We start from the raw sequence: 19,398 nt of genomic DNA on the forward strand, positions 1-19,398 counted from the left end.
TGAAAAATGGGGAATTGTGGATCCAGTGGAAAAGACTTTAGGAATACGCTATGATACAAGGTTAAATAAAAAATCAGGCACTTATGACCAGGTACCAGTAAAAGACACTTTTGTGTACATTCCAATTTTGGAAACAATCAAATTTATATGTCGCAATTCTTATATTTGCGAGCTGCTTGCTAAACCATGTGTATCAAAAGAAGACAGATATGAAGACTTTTGTGATGGCAGTTACTATAAGTCTCATCCATTGTTTTCAAAACCACAGACTTCTTTGCAAATTCAGCTTTATTATGATGACTTTGAGACTGCTAATCCACTTGGTTCCAAACGTGGTGTTCACAAAGTTGGTGCAATCTATTTTGTCCTCAGAAATCTGCCTCCAAAGTTAAATTCTGCATTGATGAACATTCATTTGGTTGCATTGTTTCATGCAGAAGATGTGAAAAAATACGGCTTTGATCCTATTTTACAGCCTCTGATTGATGACATAAAGTTTTTGGAGAGCCATGGCATTGATTTACCCTTCTCATCTGAAAAGGTCCATGGCACTATATGTCAGATAACTGGGGACAACTTGGGGATGCACTCAATTTTGGGTTTTGTTGAGTCTTTCAGTGGACGTTACTTTTGTCGTTTGTGTTTAATTGCAAAACAGGATGCACAGAGTGTGTATACTGAGGATGATCCAAAGATCATCTTACGAGGGAAAGAACTTTTTGAAATGCACTGCAGTGAGTTGCAATCTGATCCTCAAAAGCTACATGTGTTTGGCTTAAGAAAGAATTCTACACTGAACACTCTTCAATTCTTTCATGTTTGCCAGAACTTTTCCTTGGACATTATGCATGATATTCTCGAAGGGGTAGCACAATATGAGATAAAGTTACTGTTGGAATATCTGTCAGACAATTTTCTGCCGAAACCTGCTCTTTTGTCACGGATCTATGCTTTTGACTATGGCTACTTGGAGAGCAAAAATCGTCCAACAAGGGTGAACTTAGACAGTAGTGGTAATAGTATAGGTCTTAACTCCATTCAGACTCTTTGTCTGATAAGAAACATTCCTTTAATTTTTGGTGATATTGTGCCAGAAGGAAATCAGAACTGGACTATGCTATTGCTATTGTTGCAAATAATTAACATCATATTCTCTCCATCTGTTACACATGGCATGACTGTGCTTCTAAAACATTTAACAATGGAACATCATGACTTGTTCAAATTGTTGTATCCAGGTAGGAACATGATTCCCAAACACCACTTTATGTTGCACTACCCAACTTGCATCAGAAAAATTGGGCCATTATTGCATGTATGGAGCATGAGAGGTGAGGCTAAACATAGGGTATTCAAAGACACCCTTAAGAACTTTAAGAACATCACAGTGTCACTTGCCAAAAAACATCAAACATCCATAGCATACAAGTGGGAGACATGTCCTTTAAGCCATGTTGAGTATGGGCCCTTGAAATCATTTGATGTTGATAGTGAGGAAAATAGTGAAATGATCTCCCTAGGCTTGCCTGCTGTTGCAGAAGAGGCTTTCTCTGCTAATTGGGTTAACATTAATGGGACTGAGTACAGAACAGGATTGGTCATTTGTTGTGGTTCTGAACATGAGATGCCGGTGTTTTGCAGAATAAAAACAATAGTTTTGGTCAATAGTCACACCTACTTCATAGTTCAGAAGCTTGTGGTTGAAAATTTCAGTGAACATTGCCATGCTTATAAAGTGTTTGAAACGGATGAAAAAGATGTTGTTAAAGCAGACTGTATTGAAATATACAAGCCCTTTGATTTGCAAAGTGCTTATGGTGATGATGATGGTCTGTACATTGTGCCATTATTTTTGTTGTGAACGTATGCTGTATGGTGCTTGGAATTTAATATTTATTAAAATTCTTATGTGACCAATTTTATGTTTTCTCCTTTTATCCTGTAAAGGGACTTAACAAGGACTTTCACTGAATGTAACACAGTAGTCATACAGTAATTGCACTTTAATGCATTTTTGTATTCAGACAATTAATACAGACTAGTATTTAAAAGCTCATATATGTCACTTTAAAGTGCCAAAATAACACTGTAAAAGTTACAGAATAACACTCTAAGTGAAAACAGTCAACACAATCCAGTGTGAAAATAAACACTTAAAAGTGTCATAAATAACACCATAGTTGTTGTGTAGTAACACCCTCAGTGAAAAGAGTTAACCCAAGCCAGTGTAAAAGTGAACACTTATCAGTGTCCTAAAACAACACTATAAATGTTAGGTAGTTACACTCTGAGTGAAGACACTTCACACCATACAGAGTGAAATTTTAACACTATGGGTGTTATATTTTTAACACTACAATGGAGTTAAAATAATAACACTTTGCAAAGTGTTACTTTAACTCTAAACCAGTGAGAATTATATAAACACTGGAAAAGTGTTAACTTTAACACTATAGGAGTTGAATTAACACTGGAGATTTTGCTGTGTATATGGGGTACAACGATAGTGGGTCCATTCTTCATCAATGGAAACCTCAAGGCCACTGGATATGTGAAATTGCTACATGATGATGTGTTTCCCTCTTTATGCACTGAAGCTGGCATGTTCCCTGAGTTTTTCCAGCAAGATGGTAAATGGCCTGCATTTTTATAGCGCTTTTCTAGTCCTTAAGGACCCCAAAGTGCTTTACACTACATTCAGTCATTCACCCATTCACACACACATTCACACACTGGCGATAGCAAGCTACATTGTAGCCACAGCTGCCCTGGGGCGCACTGACAGAGGCGAGGCTGCTGGACACAGGTGCCACCGGGCCCTCTGACCACCACCAGTAGGCAAACAGTAGGGGTTAGTATCTTGCACAAGGATATTTGGCACCGACCTTCTGATTAGTGGCTGACCTGCTCTGCCACCTGAGCTACAGCCACCCCACATTATGGTGCACCACCACATTTTGGGTGCCAGGTCCGAGCATTCCTAGATGAACAGTTTCGTGGACAGTGGATTGGTCGTCGTGGGCCAGTTAATTGGCCCCCAAGGTCTCTCAATCTGACCCCCTTAGACTTTTATTTTTGGGGTCATCTGAAGGCAATTGTATATGGTGTGAAGATACGAGATGTGCAGCACCTGAAACTACGGATACTGGATGCCTGTGCTGGCATTTCTCCTGCGGTGTTGCTATCAGTGTGTAAAAAGTGGGAGAAGAGGGTTGCATTGACAATCCAACACAATGGGCAGCACATTGAACACATTTTATAAGTGGTCAGGAACTTGTAAATAACTCATGAAAGAATGAAGTTACGTTGAAACCAAGCACACCATTGTTTTTCTTGTGACATTACCAATAAGTCTGATGTGTCACATGGCTCTCTTCATATTGAAAAAACAAAAGTTGTATCCAAGATGGCCGACTTCTAAATGGCCACCGTGGTCACCACCCATCTTGAGGAGTTTGCCCCCTCACATATACTAATGTGCCACAAACAGGACTTTAATATCACCATCCATTCCCATGTTATTATGGTGTATCCATATAAATGGCCCACCCTGTAGTTTGATTGAAAATACTTGGTCAAGAAGGACACAATGCTACACTCCAGACTTCAAAACAGGATTAAAATACATGATGTCCTGGTAGCTACATCTATGTGGTTTTTTTTTTTTTTGGTTTTTTTAAAAGCTGTCTATGGCCAAAGTTGATGGTAACACGTCTCACATTAGCCCACACAGACAAACACACCCACACAATGATGTAGATATAGATGGTTTGGATCTGGCCACCATAACCAAGTGAAGGTCTTGGTATCCACTCAACTGTTCATGAATCGTGGTAGTTTAAATTACTGTGTTGTATGTCAGTTTCATCATGATTTGTAACTCTTCCGTCAGCGTGGTCGTTGTTGCTTCTTCTTCATGTCAGAAATGGAAAATTATTCATCGGCGTGCGTGGGTGTGTGTGTGTGTCTCTCTTTTATCTTATTAGTACCAGCAACTACACAAGAGTAGCTGCAAGTTGCTCCTCTGCAGATTCACAGGTTCAACAGTACAATGTTTACAATGAAACATTTACCAACCAAACCTTAAACAAAACCCCCACCCTGATGATGATGAAGATGATGATGATTATTTTGCATTTATACTATAAATACAGTTTTTAGTCTATTGAAATGTGCCTCATGAGCCAAGTTTCATCTTACCCAACGTGTTTATATGGGTTTCATTTGTTTTACTGAGTGTTTTTGTTTGATTGAGTGCTTTACACAGCCTTGCAGAAAACTTTATAGTTGCTTATAAGAACTGCAAATAACTAAAAACTGAAATTTGTTAGGAGACATAAGTGAAAATGAGGCCAATACCTTGCCAATTTCTATTCTTGTGCAAAGTCCATACACCTCTAAATGCCTTTCATGGATTGAACCTGGCTCAATTAAAAGAGTTGAATCCACAGAAAGTATTCATTTGAGCTATTCATTCATTGGAGTCATTGACTCGGAAATTTTCCTAATGGAATTTTCCAGTAAAAGAAGAAATGAAGCATTATCAACTGTCCCTTGCTGTTTCTTCCCTCTTTTCTTCTCTTCCTCTCATTCAGGAGAAAAGAAATCCCCTGCTCCCTCATTCACTGTCGGTGTGTATAAATATGTAAATGGCTGTTGCCTAACCAGCCAAAACTAGGCCATCTTCTCCTCTGTGAACACCTGAATAGAAGTGAGACAGAGATAGTGGAAAAAGAGGGGGGGGGGAAGGAAAGGCCAGAGGTGAAAAGCTTACCAAAATATCTTACTCCAGCAGGCGTGCTGCTACTTTGCTCAGATTAAACTGACATTGTTCCATATCATGCTGCCCACGTAAAAGCAGAATGATATTATACTTATAATTCCCACGTTTATTCCTGAGAATATCACATTAAAAAAATATTCTTTTTTATAACAAAAGGCAACTTTTCTGTGAACTCTGTTTGCATGCTGTAAGCACTTTCCACTGGTGCATAAGAAGTTTATGATTCCTGCATGCTTGCAAATACATGGAGAAGCACAGGAAGTTTAGAACATTAAAAACAAAGGGTCCTGATGATGTAGTGTTTGGGAGGCAAGCGTAAGCTTATCTTTAGGGAATTTAAATGTTTTGCTGTCTCAAGTGAAGTAATTAGATCAGTCTCTTATCTCAAGTAAAAACTAATATTCAGGAAATGCATTCATTTTATTTATACTGTACTGTGCAAAAGTCTTAAGCCACCCCTCATGTACCTATATTTTACTTCCCAGGAGCCAGACTCTGTCATCTTTAAAGTGATCTTGAGAAATCGTTCTACAGGCTTTCTGATGATTTTCTTCACACATTGTTCTTCAGTCCAGTTCTTTAAGTTAGCCACTCTCAAATTGTCATGATTCGGCTGTGTGGCAGGCAGGAGAGGACCCAAACGCAAACTCACGGAGACAAAACATAAACTCAAAAACACAGCTTTAATGCTGGCAAAAAGTGGAACATGAAAACAGTACTAAACTAAACTGGGAAAGCTAAACATAAAGTAAACCAGGAACCACGGGGAGAATCACACACAGCATGAGGGAGAAGGCGACGCCGAACAGAGGGAGACGCAGACAGAAATACACAGAGGGTTAACGAGGAAAGTGGAAACACACGGGGAACACAGCTGACACAGATAACCATAACGAGACAGGGCGGGGTGAACATAACACTGACGGGAGACGGGCAGAGTCAAACAGGAAGTACAGAGGTTCAGACAGGAGGAGAGAGAGCACGGGGAAAACACAGACATAACGGGCTGGGGAAACATGGAACAACCACAAAGGGAGACGAGGACTCATAAATACACAGAGGGCACACAGGGGTGAGAGAGAGCACGGGGAGAACTTAGACATAACGGGCAGGGGAAACATGGAATAAAACATAAGGAGAGACGAGGGCTCACAGATACACAGAGGGGCACACAGGGGGTAAAAGCCACGAAGGGAAAACACTTAGGGAACAACACAACAGGGCAACTCAGGAAACATGGCCTAAATAGGGAACAAAATACAAACATACAAGAAAACTAAGAATACTGGGCCAACATGGCCCAGGACCATGACACAAATGAATTATTGTTTGTTAATTGTTTGTTAAGCGCTTTAACACCAACCTGTGAATCATTCAAGCAATTGCAGATGCTTAATGTATTCACTACGGTCAAACAATCAGGATGTGATTGAAGCAACATATAGAGAAACGCATCTAACTCAAGGCTTGAACCAGTGTTGTGTCTGCACATAACGGATAACTTTGCAAAGGACCAGCTCCCATTGTTCCCATTTCTTTATAAATCTATGAGATGTGCCTGTTGCTGCTGATCTTCAGTCCAAGAACTGGACTGAAGATCAGCGGCAACGGACATAAGATCAGGTGACTGACTTGGCAACTGAAAAATATCCCATTTATTTGTCTTGAGACACTCTTGGCTTGCTTTCCCAGTATGCTTTGGTTCATTTCCCATTTCCACAGTGGCATGCTGTCCAATCAGTTTTACAGCATGTAGCCCTGTGCACTTCTCAATTCATTGTGCTTCTCCTATCAGGAGTCACCGTCACTAGTGGCTCGGATCTAGTGACAGTCATGCATGGCCATGCCATAGCATTGTCTCAACCATGTTTGACAGATAATGTGGTGTTCTTTACGATTATAAGCTCTTCCTTTCCTTCTCCTTCCTTTTCTCTTCCAATCATTCTGGTGCAAGCTGATTTTGGTTTTATCTGTCCAAAGAGTTTGATTGTTTTTCCAGAACTATGGTGGCTATTTTAGATGTTTTCTCACAAAGTCTAATCTGACCTTCCTGTTTTTGTTGTCATTAATGGTATGTGCCTTGTTGTACACCCTGTTTTTACATGAAGATGTATCTTGATTGTAGATCTTGACAATGATACACATATTTCCCTAAGTCAAGTCTTCTTGACTTAGATGTTGTGAAGAGGGTTTTCTTATCCAAAGAAAGATTCTTGTGATTATCCACTTTAGTTACTTCTGTGTTGCTTAGGTTTCCTGTAAATGTCTTCTTTTTAAGAATGTACTCGATTGTTGATTTGACCAATCAGTGTTTTTGCTATCTTTCTTACAGCTTTGAGTGTTTCAGCCACTTTTGCACCAATATTTCAATATGGCTCATATTAAAAGTCGGAGTGAACAGCTACCAAATACCAAATCGTTAGAAATCTTCATTTTTGAATCTTCAGCTGTGTTGTACAGAGGCAAATATAGGGTCCAACTGTTTGCACAGATATGGAAAGGTTAGGCAAAACACAAATAACCAAAATAATGTTAAAGATACTGATGATAATGTCAGTGATTACAGAAAAACACTTGTTACACGTTCCCACTGCTCTCATGTCGTGATTACTCACTGCTGGGGACCTAATAAAGCAGAACTTTATATACTGACACAAATTAAAAGCTACATTCTGGGAAACACAGGTGAACCACAGAAGAAATCAACAACAGTCAACACAACGAAGTCAATTTAATTAACAAACCCAATCACATCCCACAATAAATAAATAGAAATAGAAACCTATTGCGTGGTAATAGTAATGATCATACATCCTGTAAATAGTGTTGGGAACTGATCACAGCGTGAAGGAAGACGACGGTCAGTAAATCTTGATGAGAATGTGTTTTCCTTTATGACTGCAAACACTTTAGGTGACTCAGTCGTAAAGCTGCAGCATCATTTGATGTGTTTACTTACCAAGGTGAACTAGGGCATTCGCACATCTTGACAGGTCATATTTCCACCGCAGTTCTGAGGATGTCCTCCATCAAAAGCACCTTTATGCTGCAACCAAATATTCTGTACACTTTTTTTTTATTCAGACAAGGTACTTTCGATTATTTTACTCTGCACAACTAAACACATTATGTACAGATTACGAGAAAGACATAATGGCATAGAGCAGACTCCCTACACATGACCCCCGAGCAGGTCATCTACTTATTGGAAGGTTGGTGGTTTGATTCTTGGCTGCTCCAGTCTGCATTCCTCTCTGATTTAGCCATCGGAGTATGAATGAGTGTGAAAGGTAGATAGAAAAGACTTTTCATAGAAAAAATTGCTTTGAATGCTACAGGAGAGTAGAAAAGCTCTATATATGAAAACTTATAACACTTTTACGCTGCTCAAAAAAAGTCAAGGAACATTTGATTATCATAGTAGAACCCAAAGTCAGTTGGACTAGACTTAGAAGGATGAACCATCTTGAATCCACTTTCACCTGCTATAGTGCTAATGAGGGTGACACCACAACTTCCAAAGGCCTCCTGGCTAATATTTATCTGGTTTTGGTTTTTGTTAGTGTCCTCATCAGCGCTGGTAGCATGAGATGGTACCTGCAATCCACTGAGGTTGTCTAGCTAGTCTGTGGAGGCTGTGGAGGAGATACTGGCAGCAGGAACAGCATTGTGTGAGGAGGAGCAGCATTGCTAGAGTTAAACAAAATGACCTCCAGCGGGCTACTCGTGTGAATGTTCCTAATCAATTTGTCAGAAACCAAATCCAGTGTGGTGTGAAACCCAAGCTCCTTTAATAGGACCTGAGTTCAGCACCATGGAGAGCAACTGGCAAGTCAGTTAGACCAGAGAAAACCCAAACTGGCAGGCCCACCTTTGGCATCCTGTTCTCTTCAATGATGATCTTGCAGGCAGCATAATTTTTTACCACATATTCTCCAGACTATTAGTGCTCTGAGAGTATTCTCTTAGACTCTTATGGTTTTGTTGGAGGATCCGGCTCACCGACTGACGTGTTCCATCCAGAGGAGAACAGTTTAGTGGGGAATGGAAGAATTCAGTCTTTAAACCATCACCTTTCGATTACAAAGTCTTTATGCCTTTGTTTGGGTGAGTTTTCTGCCAGGAGCAAGACATCGCCGGACAGAGAAAACAAGAGCAGAGACAGACGGGGCAGGCCAGGCCAGGCCACTGAGCGAGGGAAAAATGCTGGGAAAATAGAACAGAAAAAGGCTGAGAGGCAGAACAAGTGAAGGACGGAGGGAGAGAAAAGTGTTGGAGGTGTTAATCGTAGGCTGCGAGCAGGTATGTGTATGAGTGAGAGAGAGAGCGTTTGTGCGTGTGCACGGGTCTGACAGTATCTCAGGGCTACATCAGTGCCCATTAGTATTTTGCAGCACGAACACACATTTTGACAGGTCGGCCGCCGCCGCCTGCAGAGAGGGACTGTGAGTGTGCGTGTGTGTAGCTGCTGGTTTTGACCTCCCTTTTCATGTGTTTATCTCACCTCCAGATGAACTTTGATGAGCCAGCATACACTTTCACAACCACAAACACACAAATGGCAGCCACTCCTCATCAAATATTAATGATTTTCCCACCATCTGAGCAGAAATGTACACTAAAGACATTCCTCATATTCTCTCAATTCTTGTCCACTTTTCTTCTTCTTCTTCTGCACTCTTTAAAAAAAATTTGCTCTCCTCTTCTTTTCACCTACTCTCCTTTCCTCTTCGCTCTCTTTTTGTTTCATTGCCGTGCGGTTTTGTTTCCTCTGCTTTTCTTCTCCCTCCTTCCTTCCCTTTTTATCAATTTCAAACTGTGGGCAGAATACAGATATGCAGCTTCAGATTTGGCTTTACTGAGGGAGGACACTGGGAGATGTTAATGGCCCAGTTTAGTGTTTCTCACTAGTAAATGGAAATGTTTCTTCCTTTTTACATTTGTTTTTGCCTTTTCTGTTTTTATCTCCAGTGGATATAATAGATTTTTTGCGATTTATAGTAGTAATAGCCAGGAAGTTGAATGAGAATCACTTCTTAGTTTGATTTTCTTTTCCTTCTCTTGTAGTTTTATTTTCTCTCTTGCTTCCATCTTTTTGATCTCATCTATTTTTCCCCTCTGACATCTTCTTTTCCTTATTTTACAACATGCACACTTCTCCATTTCTTTTACTTTTTTGTTCCTTTTTTCACTTACAATAGACTCCTGCTCTTTTCCTATTCAGATCCCTCTTTACTATAGCCTAGTTTCTTTGCTCCTTCTCATCACAGCTTTCAACTCCCATCTCACATTCTGTCTTTTCCTTTTCTCCTCCTCTCTCACACCTACCTTGTCATGGTTTCTCCTGTCCCTCTCTTTTTTTTTGCATTCCTGTATTTCCTTCACTGTTTATTTGTGTTCTCTTTAGCTTTGACGCAGCAGGGAGTTAACACACACACACACACACAAACACATTGATACGCATGCACATACATACATACTCACTTGCTTTGGGAGTATAAAGGCTTGTTCATATCAGCTTTAACATCAGTCAACTGTCAGCACAACTTTTATCTGAACATCTCTGTTGCTCTCTCTCTTTCTGCCTGTCTGTCAATGTCTCTCGACCTCAATCATCTTTCATTCAGTCTCTGTCTCAAACACACACACACACCACACACACACCACACACAGTCTCTCACTCGGAAGCGGCTCGTCTTTATCTTCTTATCGTTCCTCTCTGGTAGAGCTGCTGAATAAATCAACTGCAGCAAAAACCAGAGATGGAGGCAGGGAGATAGAGGGATGGAGGAGGCAGAGAGGCATGATGGGATATGATATGACAAATATATATCGTGCATATTCCCGCTCTCACCCAGGGAAAGGGACAGACAGTGGAAAAGGAAAGAGTAAGGACGTAAAAATATAGAAAGAAATCCGAATTCAAAGAAGCGAAAGATTTCACTGATGCTCAGCTTTGAAAAACCTTGACTTTCTCAAGTGTGCGTATGTATGTGTGTATATTTAAGGGCACTTTAACCTCTACATAAACAGATATGCACGATGTAACAGTGGTTAGCACTGTTGCCTCACAGCAAGATGTTACTGGGTTTGAATCCACCATCTCATCAATAAGCATATTCAAAAATTGTACTCTGGCTAAAGTGCTGCTAAAACCAATAAAATAATAAAGCAATAAAAATGGTTAAAATATTTTTAAATGTCTGATTTAGGTGAAGAACTCTGTTTCAGATAAAGCTTATTTGGGTATGGTGTGCATGAGATTTGAAACTAGCTGGAACATAATCACAAAGTGTGGCACAGTCAGTGTTATTTACTGTCCGTCTGGTTTTCAAGCATGATGTAGCTCTGCAATGCAAACCAAACTTGCCCAAATATCAAAAGTCACATTCACTTTCTTGCACTTCACATAAGGTTTGAATATGTGCAAATGTATCAAGTGTCTACTCTTTGTATCCAAAACCAAGGTAGCAGTAGGATAAAATAGTACTCCACTGTGAAGTCAGGAACTCTACGAAGCCTATTTTACCCTTTATGCAAGGGTTTTGTGGAGCATGAAGTACGCACACTCATGTATGCACATCAGTGTAATGTGGACAACAGGACTAACGTGGAACCCTGTGAAGGCAAAAGTGCCTTTTTTTTGGCTACACGTGTCTCTTAACCAGAACAGGAAGCTGAGTGAAGCTGCAAAATCTCTACATCATTAGAAGCTGGCTTGTGCTCCTTTACTCCTCTGCCAGTTCCTGGTGCCTTGCATGTTTACTCTCATTGGTTTCCTCATTATGGTCTTCTCATGGCATTGAGAGTTCCAGCTGTTTTGTGGCCTCAGAGGTGATGATCATGTCTGGTTTAAGTGATGTTTTGGCTGTGTGCTCTAGGAACTTGTGGGTAGAAACATTGAAATCTAATGCACAGTTTATTCCACACCGGCTGTTGGACTACCTTAGAAATGTGCACTGCTGTTTGACACAGAACTTAATTCTTCACTAATTTGCCCCATTATCGTATGTTCTGATGAAAAATACTAATGGAAAACGGAATAATAGAAAGTGTTGCAGTCTATGCTGACAGTGGACCCAAACACAAAACTGAAAAGGCAGACAGAGTTAACAAAACATATATGACCTTTTATAAGGTAGGTGCAAAGTTTAAAAGTAAAAATACAAAATAAAAAGTAAAAAAAATACAAAAGAAACAAAAAAAAACAAATCCAAGAAACCCCATAAATGAGCAAAGAGCACATAGGGAGAACACACTCCCTGTGTGTTCTCCCTATAAACACTCAATAGACAATAGACAAGGATAAGAGAGGACTAGATATTGTTTAGGGAACAGGATAAAAGACAAATGGGACACTAACTAACAAAGTAAAAGAGGAAATGCCAAGAGAAGGACGCTGAACACAGAAATGAAAAATTCGCACAGAAAGAAACAGCCATAGAACATAACTGAGAGAACCAGAAAACACCTAATAACAAAAAACAAGGATAGAAAACTCAGAGGTGCTCCAAACTGTGTGAAAAACAGGAACCATAAAAGTAAGGGAAAACCAAAGCAGACTGTAACAATGTTAGAGTGATGAATAAATAAAAGAATAAAGGAGGAAAAACAACTAAAGTATACATGCATAGATAGGAATGCATGGGTAGACAAATTCTCTAATCTCCTTTGGAAATATTGTTTCCCTACTTCATCTCTGTGCCTCCAAACAAAAAAGGAAAAAAAAATCAAATTGCAAGTTAATGAGGTGCTGATGGTATTATTTCACAGCCGGGTGCTCGTGCGCGCTGACTGATGCTGCGTGCCGACCTGTTAATACAACAAATTAGGAGTTGAGCTTGTGTTCTAACCCACTGCAGATCTCAAGAGGAGGTTCAATGTTTAGCTCAAGGACACTTAGATGATGCACACTGAGTTGAGCTCACAAACTAGTGGAAATGTGGCACATGCGGTCTGCTAATACAAAAACTCAGCTCATTGGATATTCATTGTTGTTGAATGTGTTCCTGAATAATTACACATGACCCGACTGATGTGATCTTGGAAGGTTGGAAACAATGTTTTTGAGTTTATGTTTAGTGAATAAATCCCAAGAAACTCAGACTGGCATCGTGTTTGATAAGCCATGAATACAGAAACACAGATAAGCTCCAAAGAAACTTATATCAGAAGACATATTTATGTTTTGTGGTATGAAAAAAATATTTGGTATGATCACAGTAAGGCAACATGCTTTTGGTGTCTTCGTTTTTCATATGTCAGGGAAGTAGAAAAGTCTCCTTCCCTTAGATTTTTCTGTGAGGAATATATATATCTTATCTTTTTGAACTACAAAGTTGGGCAGCAACAGGAAGGAGCTCCCCAATCTGTCTTGCTGGGAAATGTGAATATTTGTACTTATGCTACAAGAAAATTCTGTATTTTTGAGCACTATGATATGAACATGCTTGGAGAAAATTATGTGAACTGCCTATATAATATGTGACTAACCACTTTTTAATTTTAATACTGTGTTACAATATGAATTATATACACAATACAACATATTTCTGTTGAGTCAACGAGTTGCTGGAAAAAAAGACATTTTAGATAAATACAACTTTCTAAATTTTAAGTAATTTCAAATTATTTAAATCTGCTTGTCAAATATACAAACTTATACATGGTCTGGCGCTTCCACCAATGAGTGATTTTATTAAACAAAAGTCTAGCAGTGTTGCCGGGTAGTGACTGACTCGAGCAACTGTGAGAGGTGATTGTGAACTGACATTTAGACGGACCACCTTTTCACAGAATGCTCTGTCATATCAAGGAATGAGCTTCTGGAATAGTCTTCCACTGTCAGTGAGGGAACGTACAAGTCTCCCCATCTTTAAGAGTCACTTAAAAGGGCAGCTGAGGGACACACAAGCATGTGATCATGTTTAATAATCATGCTTTATATTGAACATGAAAAAGAGTCCGTGTATTACAAAAAAGGGAAACAACTATTAGTGTAATGGGTCAGTGCAATATCAGGACAGTCAGGGCATGTGCAATACTGGGGTTTGTGCAATATAATTGATGTGTTTCCATTATTGTTATCTATATTGTCCTCTGTTGTCCACTCTTCTTGTCATTGTTTGTTCTAGTATAATGTGAGCACTGTTTTTGTCCTTGTCACATGACCTGTAAATAGTGTCTCTGTATGTTTTTACTAACTTGTGTGTAACACCAACCTGCCAGAGGGTCTGCGGATGGAAATTAGCCCAAGGCTATAATCTGGCATATTTATATTTGTTAAAATGTTCATTAATATGTATTGCCCCTCTTTCTAAATGAAATAAATAAATGAATACAGCTTCCTTTTTTTGTCTGTAAACCACAGTTAATTTAAAGTCAAGCATTTAAGATGTGCAGCAGTGAACAGGTAGGTTGTGGCAGTTAGCAGACAGCTTCAGTTCAAGGTTTGCAAAAATGTTGCATTAAATACAGCCATTTTCATACATAAAAGTAATTGGACAATTGACTAACAAGCAGTGTTGTGATGAGGTGAGGCCTGTTCCCATGTTATAATATGGAAAATAAAGCAGACCTAGTGTTTAAAGTTAGTAGTGGGGATAGGCAAATTGTAGCAAAGCCTGGAAGGCCATTGAACTCAACTAGAGTGTATGACGACAGAATTCATTTCATAGTTAAGAAAAATTGAATGGAGTTCAGTTTATTTATATAGTGCCAAATCACAACAGCAGTTGCCTCGAGGCGGTATATACTGTAAAGTAAAGACTCTACAATAAACCTCCGTCTCAACCTAACCAAGTCAAGATCACTCTTGAGGAGGTAGCTCAAGAGTGTCAGGAGGAGGACGTCATTGTCAGCATCTACAGTCAGTAGTTGTAATACAATGGGTTTACAACCACAGCGCCTTGGTTTGCAGAAAATCTGATTCAATAGAAAACATCTAAAAGTCCGACAGTTCAAAGAATCCAAAGATTCTTTGGGTAAATAAAACCGGAATGAACTTATATAAAAGTATAAAAAGGAAATGTGAAGCACAGTGCATCATCTGTCAAACATGGTGTAGGCAATTTTATGGTATGGGTGTGAATGACTGCCTGTAGAACTGGGCCAACAGTGTTCAATGATAATGTGTCATGGATGAATTATGAAGTGTACAAAGCTATACTCTTTGTTCCTATTCAGACAAATGCAGAAGCAATGCAAGAGTTTCTCAAGACAGATTTCACCCCAGCAGAGCATGCTTTTCATTTATTACATACAAAATGATATGTCAAATGGCTAGTTTTTGATCTGTAAAAATGCCTTCTGGCAATTTGTTTGTGCGTTTACATTTCACATTTTGTATTGATCCTCTTGTAATGATACAAAACAGGAAACTTTTTTTCCTGTTTTGTATCAAAGGAAATGGATAAAACCAATCATATTTTTCTTGCTTGTATGCGGTATATTAAATTAAATATTCTAACCTCGTCGCCTTCTGCAAAACAAATAATGAAACACGTTATGGAAGTAGATTAGGTGAGCTGCAGAAAACCACATGTTAGGCTGGTTAATGGTGCAGTATGTTTAGTTCTACAAACACACAGATGCACAAACACACACAGACACACACATATTCGAGAAAGGTTAACTTCTTAAAAATAAAGGCCAGAACAGACCAAGCAGACTGTTTCTGTTGGAAAATGTCACCAATCCATCAATCTGATAGGTAAAGGCCAGTCTTCTCATTATACAGTGCGCCTGTGTGTGTGCGCGCGTCTGTGTGTGTATGTGCGTGTGATGTGTGTGTGCGTTCCTCTTCTCTTTTAGAAGAAAAGCCTGCTGACCCAGCGAATGCACTGCAATCAAACATGCACACACTTTGCAACGTATTTTAATGAGCATAGTGGTGGTCATCTATAATTCATTTTCAACATGTCTGGTCTGATCACTTGGTTACTGTGTGTGTGTGTGTGTGTGTGTGTGTGTGTGTGTGTGTGTGTGTGTGTGTGTGTGTGTGTGTGTGTGTGTGTGTGTGTGTGTGTGTGTGTGTGTGTGTGTGTGTGTGTGTTATACCTGAAGACAGGAGCAGCCAACATTATAGGAAATAGTCTCACAGTAATCACCTTGAAGCAAGTACTATTGACCAGTATAGTGTATGTTTGTATACCAGCACATCACAAAAAAATAATAATTAAATAGAAATTCTAGAAAATTGCTTGTTTTGCATGTATCATGGTAGTCTTAAGCACTTAAGTTGAAAGCAGTTGGATTTCTTTTTAGGTTCATGAAGACATTTTCTCTCTCATCTAAAATCCTTCTTCAGTTTTGGAAACTGACTGGGAGTCATAGATATTAAATCCGTATTGGGGTTATCATCGTGGGGGTGGTCCTGATAGTCACAGAACCTCCATGCCTCATGTAGTTTGCTACCACTACATGAGCCAAGATGTGATTCAAGGTGTGGGTCATTACAATCACATAGTGTGAGTGCGAGAGAAATCATCTGGGAAGGAATGTCAAGATTGATGCATGTTGACGATAGTTGGGGTAATTTTCTTTTATATTTAAATATTTTAAATAATAAACTTACATTCATTCTGTATTAAGTCCATTAATTCAAGCCTTTTGTGTTTTACCAGTATAGTCAGTTTTAGAAATTTTTATTTAGTAGCATTGTTTTTTTGTCAGGTACTACACATTCTTGTTTGGGGATACATGGAAAACTAGAGGCAGGGAACAGCAGCAAGACCCAAGCACAAAGCAGACATATAGCGACAACAGATATGACATTAATAAAGTCAGGCGCAGCATAACGGGAGTGACAAGGATGGAGCTGGGTTGCAAAGTGGCTTGGACTTGAGGTTTAGAAGGATATGAGCTGAGCTGTCAGCTGATGCAGTAGTCTCACTGTAATGTTTGACTATCCCTGGCTAGGGTGGTGGAGACCACAGTTGCTACATGGGTGCTCCTCTAATCTCTTGCCAGATTTGTTATGTCAAGATCAGACAGCCTTTGATTTTTGACTCAACTTGAAAATGTGTGTCTTGCCTGAAAGTCAATTTGTTATATTTTGGGAACTGACAGCGAGCTGAGCTGAACAAAAGAGTAGCTGGAGGACTTGTTGCTCATTTAACTTTTACTCAAAGTTCAAAACAGTTTATGTTTACCTGTCTTTTAATACAGCATTTTAAAATTTGACATGCCTTTTACTAAATCAAAGGGTTCCTTGCCAGTAGCATTGAGTAATGCTTTTCTCTTTCTTTAGGTGCACCACTCTTCACTACGACTCAGAACTTCCTTCAACCTCCATCATCATCACCTTTCACAATGAGGCCAGATCAACTCTGCTGCGGACCATCAAGAGGTAAACACACATCTGAGACTTCTATATGGTAGAGCTCAGTGATAAAACTGCAATTGTGCTATGTAATTCACACCCAATCCCAATTCTAGGAGGATTTGGTTATTTGTATCTAAATATTAAAGTCATGAAAAAAGTAGACAGGATTACTGAGATGCTAGGTGTACATCAAAGAGAGTGGTAGCAAAGGAAAAAGGCTTATAGTGAGTGGTATGTGAGACTGGACACAAAAGGACTTGTATTGACAAGCAAGGTAGAGAGACTGAGTTAAAAAGGATGTGCAGCAGGTTAGAGTGATTAAGGATGGAGATGGAAATGTGCTAACAAAGGAAGCGAGTGTTGAGAATAGATGGATGGAGTACTTTGAGGATCCGATGAATGAAGAAAATGAGGGAGAAGAGGATGGATGAAGGAAAGTTGCTGAATGAAGTGCAGAGATTAGTAAGGATGAGGCAGTCTGTCTGATCTCATCCTTGTGTTAATGTTGTTCCTGAATTAAGATAATGTTTTTCCAGGATCAAAATTGCATCTAAACAATTATATTGCTATGATGTCATAGCTCTGTGACTTGGAAAAAACCTACACATATCCACTCAGGAAAAAATCATAGATAGGGTTAGAGGTTACAGCTAAAGTTAGAGTGTGGGTTAGGGTTCACCACTTTATGATTTGATGTGTGGTGTGACGTGTTTCCATGAAGCAAAACTATGACATTGCTACAATGTGACTGGTCACTTGCAATGTTGAACCTGGACAAACATTCGTTTTATTGGTCCAGGAATAAGACCAACACGATATAAGGTCGAGCTAGTGAAGGCATCAAAAGAGGCGATGAAGGTGTGGAGAGAGGGCAAAAGACTGACCAGACTGTTTAACACAGTCTTGGAGAGTAAGGGGATAACTGAGGAATGGGGAAGTTAATTGCTACAAATTTTTAAGAACAAGCGTGAACAAAAATACACTCACAAGCTGATGTGGTATGCTGATAGTATGGTGAGTAGTATGGCCTTATGCTGAGAAAAAGCACTAAAGATATAATGTATCCTTTGAGAGTGTGGATATAGAGAAAGCATACTGTAGTAACAGTATAGGTGAAGAGGAGAGTACAGGTAGGGTGGAGTGGGTGGAGAATAGTGTCTGGGGGAATTTCTTGCAGAACAGTAGAAGCAAGAGTGAAGGGGAAGGTTTACAAGATGGTGGTGAGACCTCCTATAATGTGTATTCAGGACATGGTGGAAAAGACAGGAGGACGAGTTGGAGGTGGCAGAGTTGAAGTTGAAGACCAGGATGGACAGGATTAGAAATGAGTGTATCAGAGGGAAAGCTCAGGTTGAGCAGCTTGGACATGGACAGAGGAGGGATACTGGATATATAGGACAGGATGCTGAAGATGGGGCTGCTAGGCAGGAGGAAAAATATTAAAACTACAGATGATATGTGATGAAAGAGGACATGCAGAGGATTTGAGGAACAGGGGAGGATGCCAGAGTGAGATGGAGGCAGATGATTTGCTCTGGCAACCCCTAAAGGAAGAAAAGGTATTGAAATATTAAATCGTATCAGCCTTCATCAACCTGTATTGTTCTGACTTTATTTATTGTTTGCCGGTAAGCAGAGCAACATTCAAAAGACACACATTTACATTCTCTTGACCCTCAATCCACTCTATCATTGAACCATCGTTCTGTCAGCAGGTTACCACACCCACAATCAGCACAAACAGATACACAAAGACTCACAGACACACACAAGTTTTGGCTTGAGTTCAGCTCATTATACCAGTCAGTCAGCAGGGACTGGCTACGTCTCCTCACTATCACAGAGGACATTTTGTGATTTGTGTGTGTATGTTTGCTGTGTGTGTGTGTCCCCTTCAGCCCTTTTCAGAGCTCTGCAGTTTTCAACCAATTAAAAGACAATCTGTCTCCCTGGGCCCCTCTGCTCCCTTTGGCTCTGTCTCTCTCTCTGTATGCGTACAAGTGTGTGTGTGTTTGCCGGTAGTGACTTGGAGCTAGAAGTAGTTTAGCTGCCTTTTATTTTTACTTTGTGAATTTGGAACGTTTGTGCTCACTAGGGTGCATTAGATCCTCTGAAGCTTCCACGCTGCTCCAAACTGGTTTGCTTCGCATTAAAACATTTGAAGATAAATATACTGTATAGTCCATCTGAAAGACATTAAGCTGTGTATTATTTGTATTTAGACATTTTTAGGTATTTTTATTGCCCTTAAATACCAGTTAATATAACAAAGTAAGTTGCTTGCAGCAAA

General features: G+C 39.6%; 1 protein-coding gene across 3 annotated transcripts in view; it reads left to right on the plus strand.

The window, feature by feature from the left end:
* The window catches only part of galnt14 (UDP-N-acetyl-alpha-D-galactosamine:polypeptide N-acetylgalactosaminyltransferase 14 (GalNAc-T14)), a 241,706-nt gene that overhangs the window by 112,835 nt on the left and 109,473 nt on the right, over positions 1–19,398 (plus strand). For all 3 annotated transcript variants that reach the window (XM_026142693.1, XM_026142694.1, XM_026142695.1), the window contains exon 3: positions 17,034–17,132. In XM_026142693.1, coding sequence (XP_025998478.1) covers positions 17,034–17,132 — 99 coding nt within the window. The remainder of the gene's footprint in view (positions 1–17,033; positions 17,133–19,398) is intronic.

Source organism: Astatotilapia calliptera, chromosome 15, assembly GCF_900246225.1.
Source record: "Astatotilapia calliptera chromosome 15, fAstCal1.2, whole genome shotgun sequence".
In the NCBI taxonomy this organism is placed as follows: domain Eukaryota; kingdom Metazoa; phylum Chordata; class Actinopteri; order Cichliformes; family Cichlidae; genus Astatotilapia; species Astatotilapia calliptera.